The sequence below is a fragment of the Mus caroli genome, chromosome 11 (assembly GCF_900094665.2).
Source record: "Mus caroli chromosome 11, CAROLI_EIJ_v1.1, whole genome shotgun sequence".
NCBI lineage: Eukaryota > Metazoa > Chordata > Mammalia > Rodentia > Muridae > Mus > Mus caroli.
The window spans coordinates 49,050,595-49,071,658 of NC_034580.1; the positions used below are offsets into that span (position 1 = coordinate 49,050,595).

General features: G+C 47.1%; 1 protein-coding gene across 4 annotated transcripts in view; it reads left to right on the forward strand.

The window, feature by feature from the left end:
* P4ha2 (prolyl 4-hydroxylase subunit alpha 2) overlaps positions 1–9,063 on the forward strand; it is a 30,347-nt gene extending 21,284 nt beyond the window's left edge. For 2 of the 4 annotated variants that reach the window (XM_029484070.1, XM_029484069.1), the window contains exons 9-15: positions 2,212–2,282; positions 2,501–2,600; positions 3,320–3,373; positions 3,854–3,919; positions 6,577–6,645; positions 6,996–7,092; positions 8,585–9,040. In XM_029484070.1, the coding sequence (XP_029339930.1) occupies positions 2,212–2,282; positions 2,501–2,600; positions 3,320–3,373; positions 3,854–3,919; positions 6,577–6,645; positions 6,996–7,092; positions 8,585–8,655 (528 nt within the window). In that variant the 3' untranslated portion in view covers positions 8,656–9,040. Of the gene's footprint in view, positions 1–2,211; positions 2,283–2,500; positions 2,601–3,319; positions 3,374–3,744; positions 3,805–3,853; positions 3,920–6,576; positions 6,646–6,995; positions 7,093–8,584 lie in introns of all 4 variants that reach the window. The other 2 variants (XM_021176423.1, XM_021176424.1) reach the window with 2 other exon arrangements.
* The last annotated feature ends 12,001 nt before the right edge of the window (positions 9,064–21,064 follow it).

Sequence of the window (21,064 nt, forward strand, 5' to 3'; positions counted from 1 at the left end):
ATACACATTGGCCGTCATTCACTGACCTCTTCTTTCCGGAGGCTAGGACAGACAGATGCTATTCTGGCTTTGAAGTGGGGCCAATGAGCTTAGCTTGGCTTGTGGAGAATGCCTGGCAGCTGTCTGTGAGTCCCCAGTCTGCTTTCAAAATAGCCCCGTCTGTCCCCAGGGCAGAACACAGCTGCCCAAAGTCTTTTTTCGGGCACCAGGCCAATGCTGAGGCTCCAATGTTTGCACTGTCTAGTGGCGATGGATGTCACCAGGCAGGGATGACTATCCACTAGGCTCAGAGAAGGACCATAGCCTGGGGAACCCGTCTTCCCTGGGTATGCTGGCTGCCATCTTCACATTAGAATGTTATGACTCAAAGTGACCAGATGGGCCAATTTACTTCCTTACCACATTTCCGTTATGGCTCCTCTTCTCCATCTCTCTTGTCACCTCCTGTTCCAGGCCACTGCCATCTCTTGCCCTGATCCTTGTTCCAGCATTCTGTTAGTTTTTTCCCCCATTCTGGTCTCTTCTGTGTTGCCTTTCCATAAGGTGGCACAATAGTCTTTACATTGTAACCGTCCCATCCCTCCCTTGCATAAGGCTGTCCCTATTTCAGGTTGGCCATAAGATGGCAGCAGACCTCATCTCTGCTTCCCCCGAGCCTGTCCTCATCTCACTACATCCTGGAGCCTCAGCCTGTATGGCCAGTGCCCTTTCATCCCGGGCCTTCCCCGCTGCTGTAATGTAGAGGACTCCAGGTGCCTGGTACTCTAACTTGTACCGGTAGAGGGGCAGGGTCCCAAGGAGGAAGGACCAGGGGGTTCAGAGATAAAGAAGATAGAACATGTGGGCTCAGGAGGTCTCGAATAAGATATGTCTTATGTCACACAAGCTTTTAAAGAAGGTCGGTGTCGTATATACTATTTCCAGGGTATAAGTGAGACAGTGCCACTGAAAAGCTATCCTACAGTATGACAAAGTGCAGTATTGCACAAGGGGAATACAGGGCATCAGAGAGGAACACACAACTTTGGGACTGACAACTCTAGGCCCCTAGGGTGGGGAGGGTTTGCTTCTTAGGATCCAAAGCTTCAGCTCCCCAAGGCCAGGGTCCCAGGCCATTACCAAGCCCACCAAGATTCAGACATTCCTTCCACACGAGGGCCTCAGAGAATAATGACTTGGATCAGCCTGGCTCTCCACCGTACCCATCCACTGCAATCCTTTGGCTGCTCTCCCACAGGACACTACAGCTCACCCGTGAGCTTTTAGTAGTATGCTACAATTGCCTGACCGGTTTTCTACTGTCTCCACTTGACCAAGTTATATGATGGCAGACGTCATGTCTCGGTCACCCAGCTTAGCACCTGGCACACAGTAGGCACCAATCAAATAGTTATTAAAAGCAAGAGTCAGCAATATTCTGTTTGGTTCATCTGTACTTCTGTCTGGACATGTCTTCCTTACCAGGCCCACATCATGTGAGCCCACTAGGACAGTCCACACCACAGATAAGGCATCTGTATACTTGCTGTAGACACGTCTATCCCTGCTGGTAGTACTTGCTGAGCCTTTATACGGAGACTGGGAGCCAGGGTAAAGGGTGTGTGTGTGTGTTCGTGTGTACGTGTGCGTGTGCATGTGTGCATGTATGGTTTGCCCATAATGGGTGGTTTCTGCACCCACATACTTCAGATTCCTGCTGTTTTCTTTGTTGACTCTGGGAGGGCCCCAAGAGACTGGAAACTGTCTCCTTGCTGAGCAGTGGGAGACCAGCAAGGCAGGAGGCACAGCAGACAGTATTTGGATAGCTTCTTGGCAGAAGGGTGGGAAAACTTGACCAAGTCAAAAGAAGCCTCAGGTTGAGGCTCAGAGATGGCCCAGTCTGAGTGTTGTGGAATCATCAAAGCCCAGACTATTGTGTGGGCCTGTCAAGGAAGGCCTTGTTCAGGGAATATAAATGCACGAACCAAGCAGAATTCATAAGCACAACAGTGCCGGCAGCATAGACCTGATAGGTGTGTGTGTGGCGGGGGGGTAGTGAGCAAGGAGGGTGTGGCCAGGCCTCCAAGCACAGAGGAAAAGTGGAGACTAGACTACAGCATCATGGGACGTTGGCTAGAGTCAGTCTCTGCAGCTGTTGCCCTACTGTGTGCCCTCGGTGTTCTCTGGGAAGACACCAACACCAAGAAAGATTCCTCTCGTTCTCCCTTTCAGCTTGCACGAGCCACTGTGCGTGACCCCAAGACAGGGGTCCTCACTGTTGCCAGCTACAGAGTTTCCAAAAGGTGAGTGGTGGGGTGGGGTGGGGTAGCTGGTCAAGCCCAGCCCTGGAGCCTCCCATAGGATGCAAGAACATGCCAATGCCACCTTATCCAGCCTGCTGCTCCGCCTCGCTCTCTGTAGCATTTACCCTGTTGCCCGTGAGTGCTGGCCTTGACTGGGCCCAGAGGACATCATCTAAGCCTGTCTATGCTTTTCATCTTTGCTCTTTCCTTTTGCCCAGCTCCTGGCTAGAGGAGGATGACGACCCTGTTGTGGCCCGCGTCAACCGGCGGATGCAGCATATCACCGGGCTAACCGTGAAGACTGCAGAGCTATTGCAGGTGGGTTGGTCCCTGGGGCTGGAGGACTTCTGTTGGGCGAGGTGTTTTCCCAAAGTGCTTAGGCTGCGAGAGAAGGCTCACCCTCTGCATTAGTTATGTTCCTAATGAAAGGACCTGACAGAAGCCAACTGACAGAGGGGAGATCCGCTTCGGCTCACAGTCTCAGTCCACCATGGGGAGGCTTAGCAGTGGGAGCTTGCAACAGAGCTTGTTCACATCTTGCTGATTTAGAAACCAGAGGGCCTAGCCAGAACCAACAGAAGATATAACCTTCATGACCCACTTAGGCTAGCCAGGTTCCAGATTCCAGCCTCCCCACACAGTACCACCAACAGGGGAACAAATGTCTGCTCGTATGAGCCTTGACTTCATATTTGCAGCATCCACACAAAAAACTGAGTGTGGCTACACATTTTACTGTCACCCCAGCTGCCGTGGAGAGAACACAGACAGGAGGCTTGCTGGATGCCAGCTTACCTTCAGGTTCATTGTCTCAAGGGAATAAGGTGGAGCATGATAGAGTGGGGCACACCACATCCTTCTCTGGCCCCTGCATGCACACACTACCATACCAATACACCACATACCTAAAGAACACACACGCACACACAAAGCTTGGGGGTTGTGCTTAGGCTTAGGGAGATGGCATCCCTGGGGAGTCGGGCTGCCGTGGGGCTGTTCAGACTGATGGCAAATGCAACGCTGTAATCCCTCTCCAGGTCGCAAACTACGGAATGGGGGGACAGTACGAACCGCACTTTGACTTCTCAAGGGTAAGGCTCCGATCGTCTTTGGAGGGCTCCTCTTTGGCTGGTTTGAGAAGGTTGGAGCTTCTAGAAACATTTCAGCTCCCACGGCATCCCTCCTCCACCTACCTAGTGAAAGGGGAAACCCTGTGCTGCTGGCAAAGCACCTGCAGAGCCCAGGGGAGCCTGGTTGCATCCAATTGATGTGTGGGTGGTTTGGCTTGATAATAAAGTCAAGGACTTCTCTAGGTGCCTGTGAAGGGTTTCCTTGCCTCTCCCCCATCCCCGTTGTTGTATTCTGACCAGGGTTCCCTGTATCACCCTGTCCCATTCTCCCAGTCCTTTGGGTGGCGGGCAAGTTAGTTGGAAACTTGGATAAAAGTTGTTGTCTGTTGCAGCGACCCTTTGACAGCGGCCTCAAAACGGAGGGCAATAGGTTAGCGACGTTTCTTAACTATGTAAGTACTGGGCTGGGCGGTTTTTTTTCACTCTCACTTAATTTTATAGAGCGATGAGCAAGATGCTTTCAAGCGTTTAGGGACTGGGAACCGTGTGGCCACGTTTCTAAACTACGTGAGTATGATGCACGTGTCTGATGGGCCCCGTGGAGACCCTGGGGCCACCGGGCTCCGTATCCCACCCCCAGCAGCGTTAGCTGCTGATTAGTGGATCCTCGGCGCCCTTCTTGCCTAGAGTAGAGAGGGTTGGCTTTTGTCCTCACCGGTGTGCTTGCCTCTCAGCTACTCCCTGGCTCCCCACCCCCCAACATCATTATTATTTTTTTAGCTGTGGTAAAAATATACATAACATAAAAATTACTATCGTAACAATTTTCTGGTGTGTTCTGGTGACATTTATTAAATCCATCCCTAATGTGGACCATTTACCATCTGTTACCCCAGCTCTTCTCACCTCGTAAAATGGAAACCCTGTTTCTATTAGAGAGTACTTCCAGAGTCCCTTCCCCACCCCCATCCTGCTTTCTGAGCCCACATGAACCGCATCAAAGGGGACGCCTGGAACCCTTTTGTGCTTTTCACTGGCTGATGCCCTGAGCCCGCTCTCCTAAACAGATGTCTGTGTGGTGGCTGCTTCTGCTTCCCTTTGATGGACACAGTTTTACTCTGAGCTTTAGGGATGAGAGCCCTGGTAGGCTCTGTCCTGGTAGCAGAGTGCACGGGAAGAAGGGAGGGGCTTTTAAAAGATAACGACCTCTGCTCCGTGTGTGGTTGGCCATTTTCCCTCCTGCTGCCCGGCCCATCTGTAGGCTTCTGCTTCCCTTTCCGCGCTGGAGTAGCTCAGTCTAAGGAAGCCTAGTCAAGGGGCTTCGAAAGGAAGCTTACTTATTCCTCTTTACGTTTTAATTATGTGCTGGAGGTCTGCCCTGCACACACACTGCTCAGAAAGTCCTATGTGGTCTCCACTGCAACATCTGAGATCCGACTTGGGAGACTCACTAGAAGCATGGGAGAGAGTGTTACTTGGTTCCCATGGAGACAAACACTGACGAATTTGCCCAGGCATGGGGTTTAGTAAAGGCCTCATTTAGGAAATAACATGTCAGTTATGACTTGAAAGTCAAATGGAAATTTGTGGAACATTTTTTTTTTTATGGCAAAGAGGAGAGTGTGGGGGCCTGGAAGAGAAAATGTCTGAGATGTTGGGAAATGGACAAAGGTTAGTGTGTCTGGAGAGAGAGGCAGGTGAGACTGACTTGGAGGCTCTCTGGATTGGAACCCCAGCACTGGGGAAGCCACTGGGTGTTTTTATCTTTCTTATCGTGAGCCCGATGAGTGCCTGCCTCTTCTGTCAGACTGGTGTATTCCATACTGGGGAATTTTTGGCTCTAGGAGTTTCCCCCTTTTTTTTCTTAGCACTAATTTTTATTACCTTACAGGCATTATTTTATTATAGTATAACCAAACAAAACAGAAAACCTAAAACAAACCAAAAGCAAGATAAAACAAAACAAAACCCACTTCAAGTAAAAGTGTAATTTAGTACCATAGGAGAGGCAGAGTGGCATTCTGGGAAGGTGAAAGTCTGATGAGAGCAGCTAGAGCCAGAAAAACAGCCACACAGGGAAAGGGGTGCTCCTGAGGTTGGGAGCCATGGGGAGCTCCTGCCCAGAGCAGTGGCTAAGCACAGTGGCATAGGCAAGGCACAGCTGGGTGAGGGTTCAAGATGGGGTCAAGGTGGGCATTTATTCTCTCTTTCTCCCTTTCTTTCTCCCTTACTTTCTCCTTTTCTTTCTCCCTTTCTTTCTCCCTTCCTTCCTTCCTTCCTTCCTTCCTTCCTTCCTTCCTTCCTTCCTTCCTTCCTTCCTCTCTCTCTCTCTGCCTCCCTCCCTCTTTCCCTCCCTCCCTCCCTCCCTCTCTTTCTCTTTCTTTCTTTCTCTCTCTTTTCTCTCTTTCCCCTCTCTCTTTCTCTCTCTCTTTCTTTTTCTCTCTATCCCTCCCTCCCCTCCCTCCCTTCCTTCCTTAGTTTCTTTCTTTCTGAGATGTATTTATATCATATGAGTATTTGCCTGCATATGTGTGTGTGTGTGTGTGTGTGTGTGTGTGTGTGTGTGTATGTATATATATTGCATGTACCACGTGCATGCATGGTGCTCACAGGCCAGAAGAGGGCGTCGGATCCCTTGGTATTGGAGATATGGGTGGTTGTGAGCCTCCACGAGTGCTCTTACATTGGGTTGTGTGTAATAACAGCAAACACTCTTTTTTTTTTTCTTTTTCCAATTTTATTAGGTATTTTCTTCATTTATATTTCAAATGCTATCCCAAAAGTCCCCTATACCCTCCTCCCACCCTGCTCCCCTATCCACCCACTCCCACTTCTTGGCCCTGGTGTTCCCCTGTACTGGGACATATAAAGTTTGCAAGGCCAAGGGGCCTTTCTTCCCAATGATGGCCGACTAGGCCATCTTCTGATACATAGCAGCAAATGCTCTTAACCACTGAGCTGTCTCTCTAGACGAAGATAGTCATTTTTAAAATAAGCTTGGATTGTTCCCATTCAAGGACAGCCTGACTGTGGGGCTTCTGGGGCCTTTAGCTCTTGGACATCCAGCCATAGAGACTGTCCTGATGAACCCCACAGATTCTGTGGTGTGTGGGAAGTCTCTCTTGGCTGAGGCTAGCCATAGAGCAGAGCCTCCAGGGGGAGCCCCTCAGGGTCGCCTGCCATCCTTGACCAGAGGGACCAAGTTCTTTGCCTTATGTTCCCAGATGAGCGATGTCGAAGCTGGTGGTGCCACTGTCTTCCCTGACTTGGGAGCTGCTATTTGGCCCAAGAAGGTAAGTGTGACTTTTCAGGGTCACACGTTGATGCAGGCCTCAGACCTTGTCCCTGTCCCCCAGTGCTATTGACTGTCAATGTGATGTGCCTTAATTCCTTCCCACCTGCACCCTGAACTTCTGCCCAGGGAGAAGGGATGGTAAGGAAGACCCTTCAGGGCAAGTAGTTTCTAAACATCCTTCCATTCGAAGGATAGGTACTTTTTAAGAACTTAGTTTTCAGAGTCCCAGAGCCCCATCTCCCAAACACAGGAAAGGAGGGACATTTCTGTCAAAGGGTGAGGGGTTCTTGGAGCATGTCCTTGCGAGTGATCTTTAGGGTGTGCTCTGACAGCTCATCTCTTTCCCAGGGCACGGCTGTATTCTGGTACAACCTTCTTCGCAGTGGGGAAGGCGATTATCGGACGAGACATGCAGCCTGCCCTGTGCTTGTGGGCTGCAAGTGGGGTGAGTGGCTCAAGGGGAAGTGTGGATGGCGCCTCAGCCTGGCATTTTATGGTTGGCCTTAGGCGTAGAAGCGGAGACGACAGCTAACTGCGTTCAGTTCCATACATCACAAAAGGTTTTCTCTGCGGCTTGTACCACCCAGCCAGAGCTCCCGCAGCTGTCTGCTGACACTCAGAGATGCTCAGAGAACTGAGGAGGCCCGGGCTGCATGAGCACCATAGGTCCAATGTAGTCTCTGGCAAGGGTTTTAGGGGAGCGTAGCTGGGAGGTGTCTGTCCAGGGCAAGACTTGTGTGGCTATAACCAGCATCTTAGGTAGCAGGGTAGGAGACTGACTGTCCTTGTCACCTGAAGGAGGACAGGTCTGAGATGAGACTGGAGCCAAGAGGTGAGACTGGAGGCTGGGACCAGACCAGAGAAGATGAACGTTAGCCTCATCCTTTAAGTTGCTGTGGAGAACTAGAAATGGCCTAGAACGTGACAGGAAGGGACCACATGCATTTAGAACTCTTGGAGTTTGGGTGATAAATAGTGATTGGCTCACAGAAAAGGTAAAATAAACAAATGAAAATGTGGTGGTTGCCGATTCAGGAGGAGAAAGACCAGTGTAAGTCTAATCTATTAGGTGTCAAAAGCGTAGCACAGATCGTCCACACGTGAGCTCTGTGAGTTAATAACTAAAGTTTGTCATTTCGCTAATGTGCTGTTAGTCTTAAGTCTTCTAGACAGTTTGTTTAGTTAAGTACAGGTATTAAATTGTATTTTAAAATTGTATTTAAAAATCTGTCCTTAGTAGTGCATTACTTTTAGAAATGTGTGTGTGTGTGTGTGTGTGTGTGTGTGTAAGTGCCATGGCACAAGTGTGAGGGACAAAGGACTATTTGAAACACTGTTTTCCCTCCTTCCATGATGTGGGCTCTGGGGTTTAAGCTCAGATGGAGCTTATAACAGGAGCCATGTCATCTGCTCTGCGTTACTTTTGTATCCCTTGAGAGAGCCCACGTTTGAGGAACAGTCATGGTCCATGCCTGTGACATGGCAAGGACAGTGTTTCAGCTGGGGTGCCCACAGCACTAAGGTTCTGTCTTGTGGCTCACAGGGCCTGAGGCTCATGGCCAAACCCTGCCCAGTGCTGACAGGTGCTGACACTTGGAGTGGCAGCCGTATGGTATGCCCGCCTTCTTTCCGGGATAACTTCTGTTGACTTCCTGTTCTGTTTCAGTACTGCTCTCGTCCCTAACATCATGAGATGCTCTTTGGCTTTGTTCCCATGGTAACTTACATACACTCACCGAATCTCTGGTTGGCTTCTGCACCATTATCTGTGTGCTCATGTGTTTTCATCAGCACGTGAGCAGCTTGAAGCCTGAGGCCCTGTGGCACTGGAGTGTTACCCACAGAGCACAGGGCAGTGGTCATCATGGAGGAAGCATTAATTTTGGCTGTTTGCTGAACTGATAGGGGATTGTCACATACTTGCTTTCTGTTCACAGTCTCCAACAAGTGGTTCCATGAGCGAGGACAGGAGTTCTTGAGGCCTTGTGGAACAACGGAAGTTGACTGATGTCCTTTTCTGCTCCACCCCTCCCTGGCCCACAGTCCAAATCATCTTCAAGTTCAGTGTGACAGCTTCCTTTGTATGTCCCAGCTCCTGTCAGGCAGGTCATTGGAGGAGCCAGTGTTTGACTGAATTGAGAGAGTATATCCTGAGCCGAGTCCTGGGTGACCTGGGCCCCAGACTCTGACCAGCTTATGCCTGCCCTGGCTCTGTGGGTGTCTTGGCATGGCTGCGGTAGAGCCAGACTGTAGCACCCAGCACGGTGCCTTCGTACCTCAGATATTTCAGGTAGAAGATGTTTCAGTGAAACCAAAGTTCTGATGCTGTTTACATGTGTGTTTTTATGACATTTCTATTTGTTGTGGCTTTAACCAAAAAATAAAAATGTTCCTGCCAGAAGCCTTACATAGCCTTATTTTGGAGTGTTTTGGTTTTGTTGTTATTCTTGTTTGGTATTGTTCGTATTGTTTGGTATTGTTTCCAGGAACTGGGCCTGGCTTGGCTTAAAATGCCTGCCACAGCCAGGCGTGGTGGCACATGCCTTTTATTCCAGCACTCGGGAGGCAGAGGCAGGCGGATTTCTGAGTTCGAGGCCAGCCTGGTCTACAAAGTGAGTTCCAGGACAGCCAGGACTTCACAGAGAAACCCTGTCTTGAAAAACAAAAAACAAAAAACAAAAAAAAAAAAATGCCTGTCACACGAACATGGACCTGAATTCTGATATCCAGCAAGTACATAAAACTCAGGGCCTGACAGTGCCTCCCTATAATCTCAGTGCTAGGGTGGCAGAGGCAAGCATCTCTGGGGCCTGCTGACCAGGCAGCCTAGCCAAATTGGCAAGCTCCAGGCTCAGTGAGAGGCACTGTTTCAAAAAAATAAGGTTGGAGGCTCAGAGAGGAAAATGGCAGAAGTGGATGGCCAGTCTCCCCAAGCCGCTGTACACACAAACACGCACATGCATGAACGTGTAGCACACCACGCAGGAGCTCTTTTACAGTTTTTTCTGATTTGTGTGCATCTCTGCCATACAGTTGTTCTGCAGAGCAGAACACTAGCCCCAGGTTCTAGACCTGGTTTTTCCACACTGGCGTGTCCTCCAGGCTGCAGTGTGGAAATCGGAGGTGGTAAGTAATCTCACGTGGTCACTCAGAGAACACAGAGAGAACAGGTGTTCACAGCTGGAAGGCTGTTAGTGTTCGGTATGGGACAGGTACACTGAGTTGTCCCCGGTGACAAATGTGAAGAATGCGAAAGCATGTGTCACCTTCTGCTGGCTGCAACCTTCCTGTCAGCACTCGGGAACCGTGTGGGAGGCCCACCAGACTGCATCTCCTTCCCCGTCCCCAAAGGTCAGTGATAGCCGTGGGCTGATGGTTTGCGGTCACCACTGAAGTTTCCCTCCTGTGACCAGGTCACTGAATACAGTTACCTCATTTTCACTGACCAAGTTTGTCTGTCTGGCTTCTTTCATCTGATATTTTGTTAAAGGTCTGAGTTTGTTTTTAACAGTTCACGCAGCGGGGGTGGGGGTGAGGGGGCCCTCCAGAGAAACAGAACTGGAAGGGTGAATATATGTTACAAAGGGGATTTATTAGATTGCCTTACAGGATGCAGGCTGGGTGGTTCAACAGTGGCTAGCTACACTCTGGAGAGGCCAAGAACTAGCAGCAGTTTAGTCTGTGAGGTTTGATGACTCTGTTGTCCCAATCTGGTGCTGAAGGCCTGGGGACTTCAGCAGAGTGACTGGTCCCCAGTCCACATTGGGAGGTGGGAGAAGCAGTGAAGGGTAGCAGCAACTGGGCAGATGCACTCACCAGCAAGACGCAAAGGCAGGCAAGAAAGAGCAAGAGAGCTGCTGTTTTGGATCATCTTGCACCTGGACCATCGCAGGAAAGTGTTGTGTACTGTGAGAGAGGGTCCTCCCTCCTCCATTAATCCCTCCTGGAAGTGCCCCCACAGAGCTGCCCAGAGGTGTATCTCTTAGCTGACTCTGGATTCTATGATATTGGCACTCAAGATTCATCATCACAGTGGATCTATATCACAATACAGAATTTGAGAGGGTCTCAGTCTTTGTATAGCATGACAAAGGATGTGATAGGCATTTTTATACATGACTTCTGGTTGCCACAAATACAGTTCTTTCGTATATTTACCTAAGAACAGAAATGTGGACTTCCCATTGGTCAGTCTTCAGTGTTATCTTATGATGTGTGCAGTATGTTATACCCACACTGACCAAGGAGTAAATGAACGTTCTTACCCTACCTCCCTCCAGCATCTGGTGTGGTCCTATGCTTAGGTTTTAACTAGCTGGGTGTGTGCTGTGGACCACATGTTTGAGCCCTTCCCCCAATTCATACATCGAAATCCTGACCCCTAGTAGTATTAGAAGGTGGGATCTTTGGAGTTAATGAGGCCATAGGACTAGTGTTTTCTTAGGGAGATATATGTTGTCCTGGTCAGGGTTTCTGTTGCTGTGATGGAACACTGTGACCAAAGCAAGTTGGAGAGGAAAAGGTTTACTTGACTTTCACTTCCACATCACTGTTCATCACTCAAGGAAGTCAGGACAGGAACGTGGAGGCAGGAGCTGATGCAGAGGCCATGGAGGGGAGGAGCTGTTTACTTTTTGCTCCACATGGCTTCCACATCCTGCTTTCTTATAGAACCCAGGGCCACCTGCCCAGGGATGGCCCCACCCACAATGGGCTGGGCCCTCCGCCATCAATTTCTAAGAAAATGCACTACAGGCCTGCCTACAGCTTCATCTTATGGAACATTTTTTTTTTTCGTTTGAGGTTCCCTCCTCATAAATGGCTATAGCTTGTATCAAGTTCACGTAAAGCTAGCCTGTACACTTTTAAAAACATGTTTTTTATTTTTAAATGTGCATTGTTGTTCTGCCTGCATTTGTGTCTGTGTCAGATCCCCTAGAACAGAGGTTAGAGACAGTTGCAAGTTACCATGTAGATGCTGTAAATTGAACCCAGGATCTCTGAAAGAGCAACCAGTGCTCTTAACTGATGAGCCATCTCTCCAGCCCCTGCCAGTATACACACACACACACACACACACACACACACACACACACACACACATTCATGAATGATATCCCAGGGAACTCTCTATCTTCTTGCCATGTAAAGAGATAGGAAGAGGATAGTTGAACCAGGAGGCACACACTCATCAGACAATCCAATAGCGCCCTGGCTTTGATTTTTCTTCACTTTTGAAATAAAAGAAACAAATAGATCATTTTGTCCAATGTATAGTACTTTATTATGGCATCCCTGTATACAGCATCCCTGTATAAGATGGTACCTGTTGGTGCATATCAGTGATGCTGAACACCCTTCTGGGTTTATTGGTCACTAGGTGTCTTCTTCAAGTTTTCCTTACTGATTCACAGACACTTCAACTTTGTTCATTATCTTTTCCAAATGCCTGTGTTGTAGGCTGTCTTTTTCATTTTTAGTTAAGGCTATCTTGTCTTCTTGTTGCTCTTCTGAAGGTAACCCCTACCCTCCTTGTCAGTAGCTTTTAACATTTTTTTTTTCATTTTCATTTAATTTCTTGTGGTTTTGCCTTGAAGTAGTATAGGATTTCTTTCTGTTTTCCTTCTGGGCATTGACAGAGCATCCTGAATTTGCCACTAGAGGTCTTTGATGAGTTCTAGAAATTTCTCAGACATTACATCTTTTAAGTATTATTTCTGTTCCAATTTCTCCCTTCCCCTTTCTTCCTGAGACGTTGGTCAATCTGGTTGACAAAGCATTTGCTTTATCACACATGCCCTACCTGCTCTCTGGTGTCTCCCAGCCTCTCCCTCACAGATGCTCAAGATTAGATATCCCATTTGTCTGTTTCATAGTTCGTTTGTCTCCTTTTCTGCTTCCCTCCCTCCCCTTCCCACTCTCCCCTCAATGCCTCACCTCCTTACCTCTTCCCCAGCCTGCTCCTCAGTGCTGAAGACTGAACCCAGAGCCTCCTCACATGCTAGGCAAGCACTTCCACTACCGAGCTCACCTCCGCTTCTTTCTGTTTTTAAAGACTCATTTTTATGTATGTGTATTTGTGGCCGGAAGAGAGCATCAGATCCGAAGCTGGAGTAACAGGCAGTTGTGAGCCACCTGAAGTGGGTGCTGGGACTTGAACTCTGGTCCCCAAACCACTGCATCATCTCTCCAGCCCCTTCATTTCTTTTTAATGGGTTTAGTTTTCTGGGGAATTTCTCTTTTATTTCCTCCCTGTTTTCTTGATGAAAACAGTTCCTTGAATGTTCTTGTCTAATAGCTCCATGGTTTTCATTCTCTCTCTCTCTCTCTCTCTCTCTCTCTCTCTCTCTCTCTCTCTCTCCTCTTGTGTTCTGGCTTTGGTCTACTGTTGGCATTTTATTGAATTCTGAACGCTGTGACAAATTTCAAAGCCCTGGATGGTGATGGCTTCCTGCACAGGGGCTCACACTCTAAGAGGCAGAGGAAACCTTGATCCAGTCAGAGCCAAGACTGACTTAATTAATGTTAGCTCGAAGTTTTTGTTGACTACTTGTAGTGTGCCTTCCACCTCCACCAGGCTATTGTCCTCTAAGGGTTTCCCACTGGAGGCTTATAGTGCTCTCTGCTCTGTCCAGGTTTTCCATTGGAGCGCTTACCGCGCTCTCTGCTCTGTCCGCATTGGCCATTCCTTGGGACTGACCCTCGGATATTTTATGTTAGCTTGCCCCCAATGTCATTCTTCTTTTCAAAGAATTCGAAAACTTAAATCTGAGCCAGAGATTTTTCTGCTTAATATCCTAACCTTCCAGCCTGTACAATTTCAGAATCCAGAAACTGTCTTAATAAGTAACCAGGGTGAATGTTTGAGCAAGTCCCTTCTCCCTCTTTCATTTACTTATTTTATTGAGTGTATGGTGAAAGAGGGAAAATGGGTCAAAAGGGAGGGTGGGCAGACCGTCTTCCCATGCTGGGATCATTCATGCNTTAAGAAGGAATGCAGGAGGCTGGAGAGATGGCTCAGTGGTTAAGAGCACTGACTGCTTTTCTGAAGATCCTGAGTTCAAATCCCAGCAACCACATNGTGGTTCACAACCACCCACAATGAGATCTGGTGCCCTCTTCTGGTGTGTCTGAAAACTACTACAGTGTACTTACATATAATAAATAAATCTGAAGAAGAAGGGGGAGGAGGAGGAGGAGGAAGAGGAGGAGGAAGAAGAGGAGGAGGAAGAAGAGGAGGAGGAGGGCAGCAGCCAGTCAGTCCAAAGGGGCTGGTGTGCACCCTCGGTGCTTTATCAAAAAGCCTTTAGTTCTGGCCTCTCGTTTGATTCCCAAAGGTAGGCATGGGACCACCCCTTCTCCCTCTTAATGTTCTGTTTTGTCTTCATGTGTCCTTTCATGCTGCCCAGAGTACTCTGGCCCCACTTTCACCACAGGTCTACAATCTGCAGATGAATTAAATAGACTTTTGGTTTCATAATATGAGCTCCATCCTTCATGATCTTGCTACTCACACGTCCCAGGAGATTTTTGAGCAGTTTAATTCAGAATTTATGATTTTCTTGGCTTGCATATTTTTTCTTTTACAATATTTCCCCTTTTATTATTTATATTTTATACATACTGGTGTTTTGTCTGCATGTATGTCTGTGCACCATGTGCATGCAGTGCCTGTGGAGGCCAGAAGATGGCGTTGGACCCTTGGGATTGGTGTTCCAGATGGTACGTGGGTGTTGCTATGAAACCTGTGCTCTCTGGAAGAGCATCCGATACTTCTCAGTCATCTCTTCAGCCCAACTTCCATGTTTTGTTTTGTTTTGTTTTGTTTTTAAAGGATGCCAGGAGCCTAAAAGTTGTTGTACTAGAATCTCTCCCTTCTTGACTGGAAGTAGAAGTCTATTATTATTATTATTATTATTATTATTATTATTAGTTATCTTTTCATATGAAATATAGCACAATACAGAAAGCCTTGTCTTCGATACTCTACTTTGTTATAACCAGATGTTGAATGTCTTAAGTGAAGCATGACATCAGCCATTAAGGAATCTGTCATGTGCTGGTGTCTGTCCATGAGGATAAACCACATCCTGGGATAATGTTGGGTGACTCCTGCCTTAGAGGCAGTACCTGCTCATGGCAGTCCCTGTTAGCCAACCCAGCCGCGTGAGTATTCAGTGTGCGCTAGGTACTGTTCTGGGAGATGTTACAGCCTGTCTCTTCATTCAGGACAGGTAATGTGCCTGAGTTAGGACAAAGCTAGACTCCTGAGGTCACACGGGGGCTCCTGACTGGTAAGTAGAAGGCCTGGGACTCAAACCTTGAACTGGAAGTTTTCAAAGTCTTTGCTCTAAAAAACTTACTATATTTTCATCTAATAGTTATTAAAGGTCTGTTGGGGAACCACGGATGGAGAAAATACTGTCTTTGTCTTTAAATAATTAAGAGCAGAAGAAACTCATAAGCAGGTGCGGGAAGTTGGAGGCATGGTAATGAGACTCTAATGGTGCAGGAGTGCCTGAGGAGGAGGGGGGAGGGGGAGGGAGGGGAAGGGGGAGAGAGAGAATACGTGTGTGCATTTGTGTGTGCTCCTGTGTGGATATGTGTGACGGAGTGGCTGTCAGAGTGAGGGACGACTTTTACCAGAAACTTGGCACTACAGTGGATGGCATTGGAGCAAAATAGCTTGTGCTTTCTCTGTTAGACTAGCTTCAAATACATACAATGGCTTTAAAAATAATAAAGAACAGCTTGGTATGGTGCCTGCACTCTCAATATTTATAATTTGTGCCATCCTAACTACTTCATGCTTCATCCAGTTTCCTACTAGAAACTGCAGTCTTAATTCTGTACACTATAAATCTTAGGTCTTTGGTGTGCTGTTTTCTCCTGCTTTCTTCCCAAGCTCGAGAAATTGTCATTTAACTGATGTTCACTGCCTTTCATTTCTCTCCTTTCTCCTTTGCTACCTTTTGATAGTCTGGCGCTTACAGCCCTTCTGATTGCCTGGCGACACAAATCTCCCTTTTGTTTGCCAAAACTAAGATGGCGTCTCTGGCATTCTATTATGTGAGGTGACAGGCTGGCCTGGCATTTGATCAGTTGATCACTATGGTTTAGTCAATTTGACACAGAAGTTAATGGTCACATGCCCTTTCACCTCTCAGTTTTCTGGCAGTTTTCCTGTCTTAAGAGCCATGGATAATTTGCCCTGTAAAGCTGAAAACTGTCTACGTGACACAACCTAGAATCACCCGTGGAGAGAGTCTCAATGAGGGATTGTCCAGATTGTGCTGTTTTTGTGGGCATGTTTTGGGGGTGGATTATGTTATAGATGTGGAGAGGCCCAGCCCACTGTAGACGGCACCATTCCCTAGGCAGGGGCCATGGACCATAGAGAAGTGGAGACACTGAGCTGAGCACTAACAAGCAAGTGAGCACGTATGCGTTCAATCTCTTTGTTCCTGATCACCAGCTTTCTTGTTTGATTATTTTTAAGACAGGGTTTCTCTGTGTAACCCTGGCTCTCCTGGAACTCAAGCTATAGACAAAGATGGCCTCAAACCCAGAAATCCACCTGCCTCTGCACCACGAGTGCTGGGATTAAAGGCGTGCGCCACCATAGCTGGCCCCTAAGTTGTTTTTTGTCAGGATATCTTATCCTAGCAACAGAACCAAACTGAAAACAAAACCAAGTGCCGTGTTTCTTAATCTAGTTGAGCTCAGTCTTAGTACGTTGGTGTTAATTGTGAAAAGGAATCTTCTCCTTGCTTGTCTAATAAAATTATAATATATATGAGCATTCTAGGGCCACCGAAACAAAATGGCACTTACTGATTGCATGAATGATGCAAATCTGTTCTCGACAACTCTACAGCCTGAAAGTCCAAGATGTTGCAGGTTGAAATTTTTCTGAGACCTCCCACTTGGCCTTTGATGGTCACCCTCTTGTCTGTTGTCTGTGCTCTAATCTACTTCATAAGGATACCGGCCTTAACATATAGCCATGTGACCTCATTTAACCTTGTCATATCTTTGTTGAGTGTAGTTTTTGCTCTCCCTGCTTTAAGGTCCAGGAACACGCCTCGCTACCAGCCCCTTCCCAGAGAATATTGGATACATGGATGAAAAACACAGACACACATGTTCTTCTATTTCAATCTGCCTTCTTGGCTTAATTGCTGGGCGCTTCTAATCTATAGCAGCTAGCATGCCCTTCCCGATACTCTTAGCTCAGCATCCTAAATCTGTCCTCAACTTTAGTTGCTTAGTTAAATTTAGTCCCAGCTAAACACCCTGACCTCCCACCTGGAGAAGTGACCTATGGTCGATTTGCCTTGGATCTCACATGGCTGGTCACTTTTTCCCTCCAAAACATGGTGCAAATCTCCTCCCCTGTGTCTGCTAGCTTGCCTGTGGGGCCTGGAAGTCCTGTCTATTACACCTACCTCATTGGCCACTAGCATCTTTAGTGATGGAGCAAGAACCAATGGGGGAACAGGACCCTAGCATCAGAACCACTTTCTACATCTCACCTTTTCAGTCCAATAAAACAAACAAACAAACAAAAACCTCTTCTCCCAGACATAAATCGAACAAAGCCATAACAATCATGTAAATTACAAAGTATGATATACAATTAACATCCAGTCTATCATGCTTGCCAGTTAGCTAAAGTACTCTACCATCATTCCTAAGTTAAAGAATTGTGATTCCATCCCTGGATTGTGTTTAGATTTTAGCCTGTAACACCATCTGAAAAGCATGTCTTCCACTTTATAACCGCCTCCTAACTTTGGCTGTCTTATGCAGAAAGGTTAAGGAAACTAACTACCCGATGATCATTACAGGTGCTGTCTCAGTTTTGAAAGTGCAGAGCTGTTTAAAACTACCAGACTGTCTGTCATAAACCTTGATGAACTCTAAATGACCCTGCAGCATTTCCATGTTGGCCAAAAGGAAAATACTTCCTTTTGTGGTCTGGCAGAGGGACTAAGAGGCAAGGTTGTGATTGGTCCGAATCACAAGCTTCAATGGCCGTGATTGGTGCCTAGAGGAGGTTGTATTAGTCCTAATATGGCTGTGATCAGTCCAAATGTCCCCTTTTGGGCCAGGTGATCAGGCCACTCAGGCTTAGCCCATTATGCTCTCTTCTGCTGATACTTGTGTGTGCAACATCAGACCCAAGAATAGGCTTCTTGTGAATGGTCTTTTCTTACTTCTATCACTACAACTGGAGCTGACTGCAACACACACACAAAGAAGTAGCAGAGGCAGTGATAACTGTCAAGGCTCAGGGACAAGAGTCTGAGATCTTGGGCCAAGAACAGGAGTGCTGCTGGGACCAAGGACGCAGGGTCTAGATACCTGAGGTGTGCACATTGCTGGAACACTAGAGGGCGCCACTTGCCACTACTTCTGCTGGCCTACTGCTTCTGTTCTCAGCAGTCAAAAAAGCTTGCTTTCTGTGATTTCTAGCTAGGCAGAGCAAAAAGACCCTCAGCCAGTTGACTGTTGACCCAAGGTTGTCTTGGGCATTATTCCCAGGGCTAATGCACATTGAAGAGTTTTCTTAACTTTTGTAAAGATTCTTTTACATGCAAGCAAAACTTTATTTGTAGTGTTGTTATTGTAAAACACTGGAGATTAAGAGGTCAGTAGTAGGGAAGTGCCAAGGGAATTGACAAACCCCCAGTTTGATGTTTAAGATACTTTCCATACTCGCTAAAAGTGCATTTGCCAGGTGGATGGTCAGTGCCCCAGGAAGTCTGTCTTCACTGCCCCCTCATCTTCCTCCCTTCCCCAACTAGCCAGTCTCTTTCTCATCATACGTGTGTAGCCAATGGAATCTTACAGAAGTACCAGCCTTACTCACTTCTATTTGTGTGTGAGGGTGGGGTGAGGGTTGGGCCAGAGGGTGATGTGAGAAATAATCAATCAATCAATCAATCAATAATCATTGATTGTTTTTTCTTTCTTATTCATAGAGGCAGGACCTCTTAGTCTAGTCCAGAGTTCACTGGTGGGCTATTCTCAAAAGATAGCGTGCTCTGGGTGATCCCTGGAGAAACAAATTTGGGTCCTAAGGCTTTATTGGCAATCAAGGATTTCAAACCATAGCTACAGATATATTCCCCACCCTCTTCCTGCATCATTGAGTTCTTGAGCTCACAGCTCTCTCTCTCTCTCTCTCTCTCTCTCTCTCTCTCTCTCTCTCTCTCTCTCTCTCTCTCTCGTTTTCACTATGTTGCTCTGCTTAGCTTGGAACTGACTTGCCAGTGTAACTCTGGCTAGCCTGAAACTCACTGTCTCCCTATGTAGACCAGGCTGGTCTGGAATCCCTCCGGGTGTGGAATTGGAAACCTGCATCATCCCACGCAGCCACAGTGATCTTGGTTTTCATCTCATCAGTTGGCTACTTGAAACTTTGTAGCACACTGATTGCTCTCTCACTTCCAGTTCTTAGAAATGTTACAAAGCCGGTCCTTAACTCAGTCCTTGAAGCTGTCTGATAAAAATATTCTGGTTCCTCCTAGAGGTGGAGCCTGGAGGACACTGCTGACAGCATCTTTCCTTCAGTTGCTAGCCTCACTATTCTTCCTTTTATTCTCAGCATCCTTTATGGGCTTCCAGGCCTTCTCATATGTGCCATATTGTCTCCTTCCTTTTTCCCTTTCACTTCCATTGCTATGGCAACCACATGCTTGTGAGTTACTAAGTTGGGCTTTGTCCTCCCTTCTTGAACTCTGTATCTAGACCCTCTTACCCGGCTTTCTAGTGGACACACTAACATCTAGATTGGGTCTCACGGATAATTCTACGAATGTTCTCAAATAAGGTAGGGTAGTGCAATGGTTAGTTTTATTCGTTGATTTTGACACCACCTAGAATCACCAGGGAAGAGAGTCTCTCTGAAGAACTGCCTAGATCAGTTTGGCTTGTGGCCATGTCTGTGGGACACTGTCTTGATTGTTAGGATGTGGGAAGACCCAGCCCATATGGGCAACACTATTCCCTATTCAGAGTGCCATGGACTATTTAAGAATAAAGCCTGCATTCACCTAGCTCTGCTCTTGACAACAGATGTGATGTGACCAGCTGTCTCAAGCCCCTGCTGCTATCCCTTTCCTACAGTGACATCCTATCACCTGGAATTGTGAGTTAAAATAAACCCTCTCTCTCTAAGTTAATTTTTGTTGGAGTATCTTATCACAGCCACAGAAAGGAAATGGGAATACTTAGGAAAATGTAGTTACCATGGCACTAAACTCATAGTGTGAAAATCTGAGGACCCCCAAGACTTTCCCTGTAAAAACTCCCTGCGGTTTCCGAGAGTCTTAGTTAGTCTTACTAATTCAGATTTTGTGTTAGAGCTTGCCTAAAGTAATGCTAAAAATAAAAGTGCCTTTGCAGAGACGAACGGTGGAGGATCTCATTCTCCTGCCTTCAGATATGAACCTTGATGAATCCAAAAGTCTGATTTGTAGAAACAGCATCATAGACTGAGCAGCCAGGAGCTTAGGATGAACTTTGGATTAACTGTGGGTTGTGTGTTTCAGTCCTTAGCTTGGTGAGACCACGGATCCTCAAGAATCGCTCAGTGTAGTCAGTTTTCTGTCTTAAGAAAGCACAAGCATATCTGAGCACTTGTGTGAACAGGAGCATAGAGCCGTCGAAACCTCGGGCTTTCTTCTGTCAGAGCCAGCCAGGTTTGGTGCTTCTCCTGTTCCTGAGTTATTGTCAGTACGATGGTTGACAATGTCAACTTGATTGGAAACACCCAGGGAGCTGGGTGTGGTGACTCATACCTGAGATCCCAGCACCTGAGAAGCTGAGACAGGAGGATTACCACACTGTAGTGCCAGTCTGAACATTTTGGCATGTGCCTGTGAGGATGTAGCCAGAGAGGTTCCACCCAGTGTCAGTATGCCCTGAACATGATGGCCACTATATAGACTGAATAAATATGGCAAAAGGAGAAAATCAGCTGAGCACTCTCCTTCCACCATTGCTGTTTCCCAGTCACCATGGGCTAAGAACTTCTCCATCGGGATAGACTTTATTCCGCTGGAGTGAGCCTGAGAAAGCCACTGTGCTGTCACAGTGATGCAAAAATAAATAAATAAATGAATAAATAAACAGATAAATAAATAAATAGATAAACAAACAAATAGATAAATAACGCAGCCAGTACGGCATGCTCTGAGGTTGACTCCCTGTCTCCTGGGTAATAGCTCTCTAGCTCTTTTGTACTTGTGCCAATATAGTACCTGTATTGGTTAGGGTTTTACTGCTGTGAATAGACACCATGATCAAGGCAAGTCTTATAAAAAAACAACATTTAATTGGGGCTGGCTTACAGGTTCAGAGGTTCAGTCCATTATCATCAAGGTGGGAGCATGGCAGTATCCAGGCAG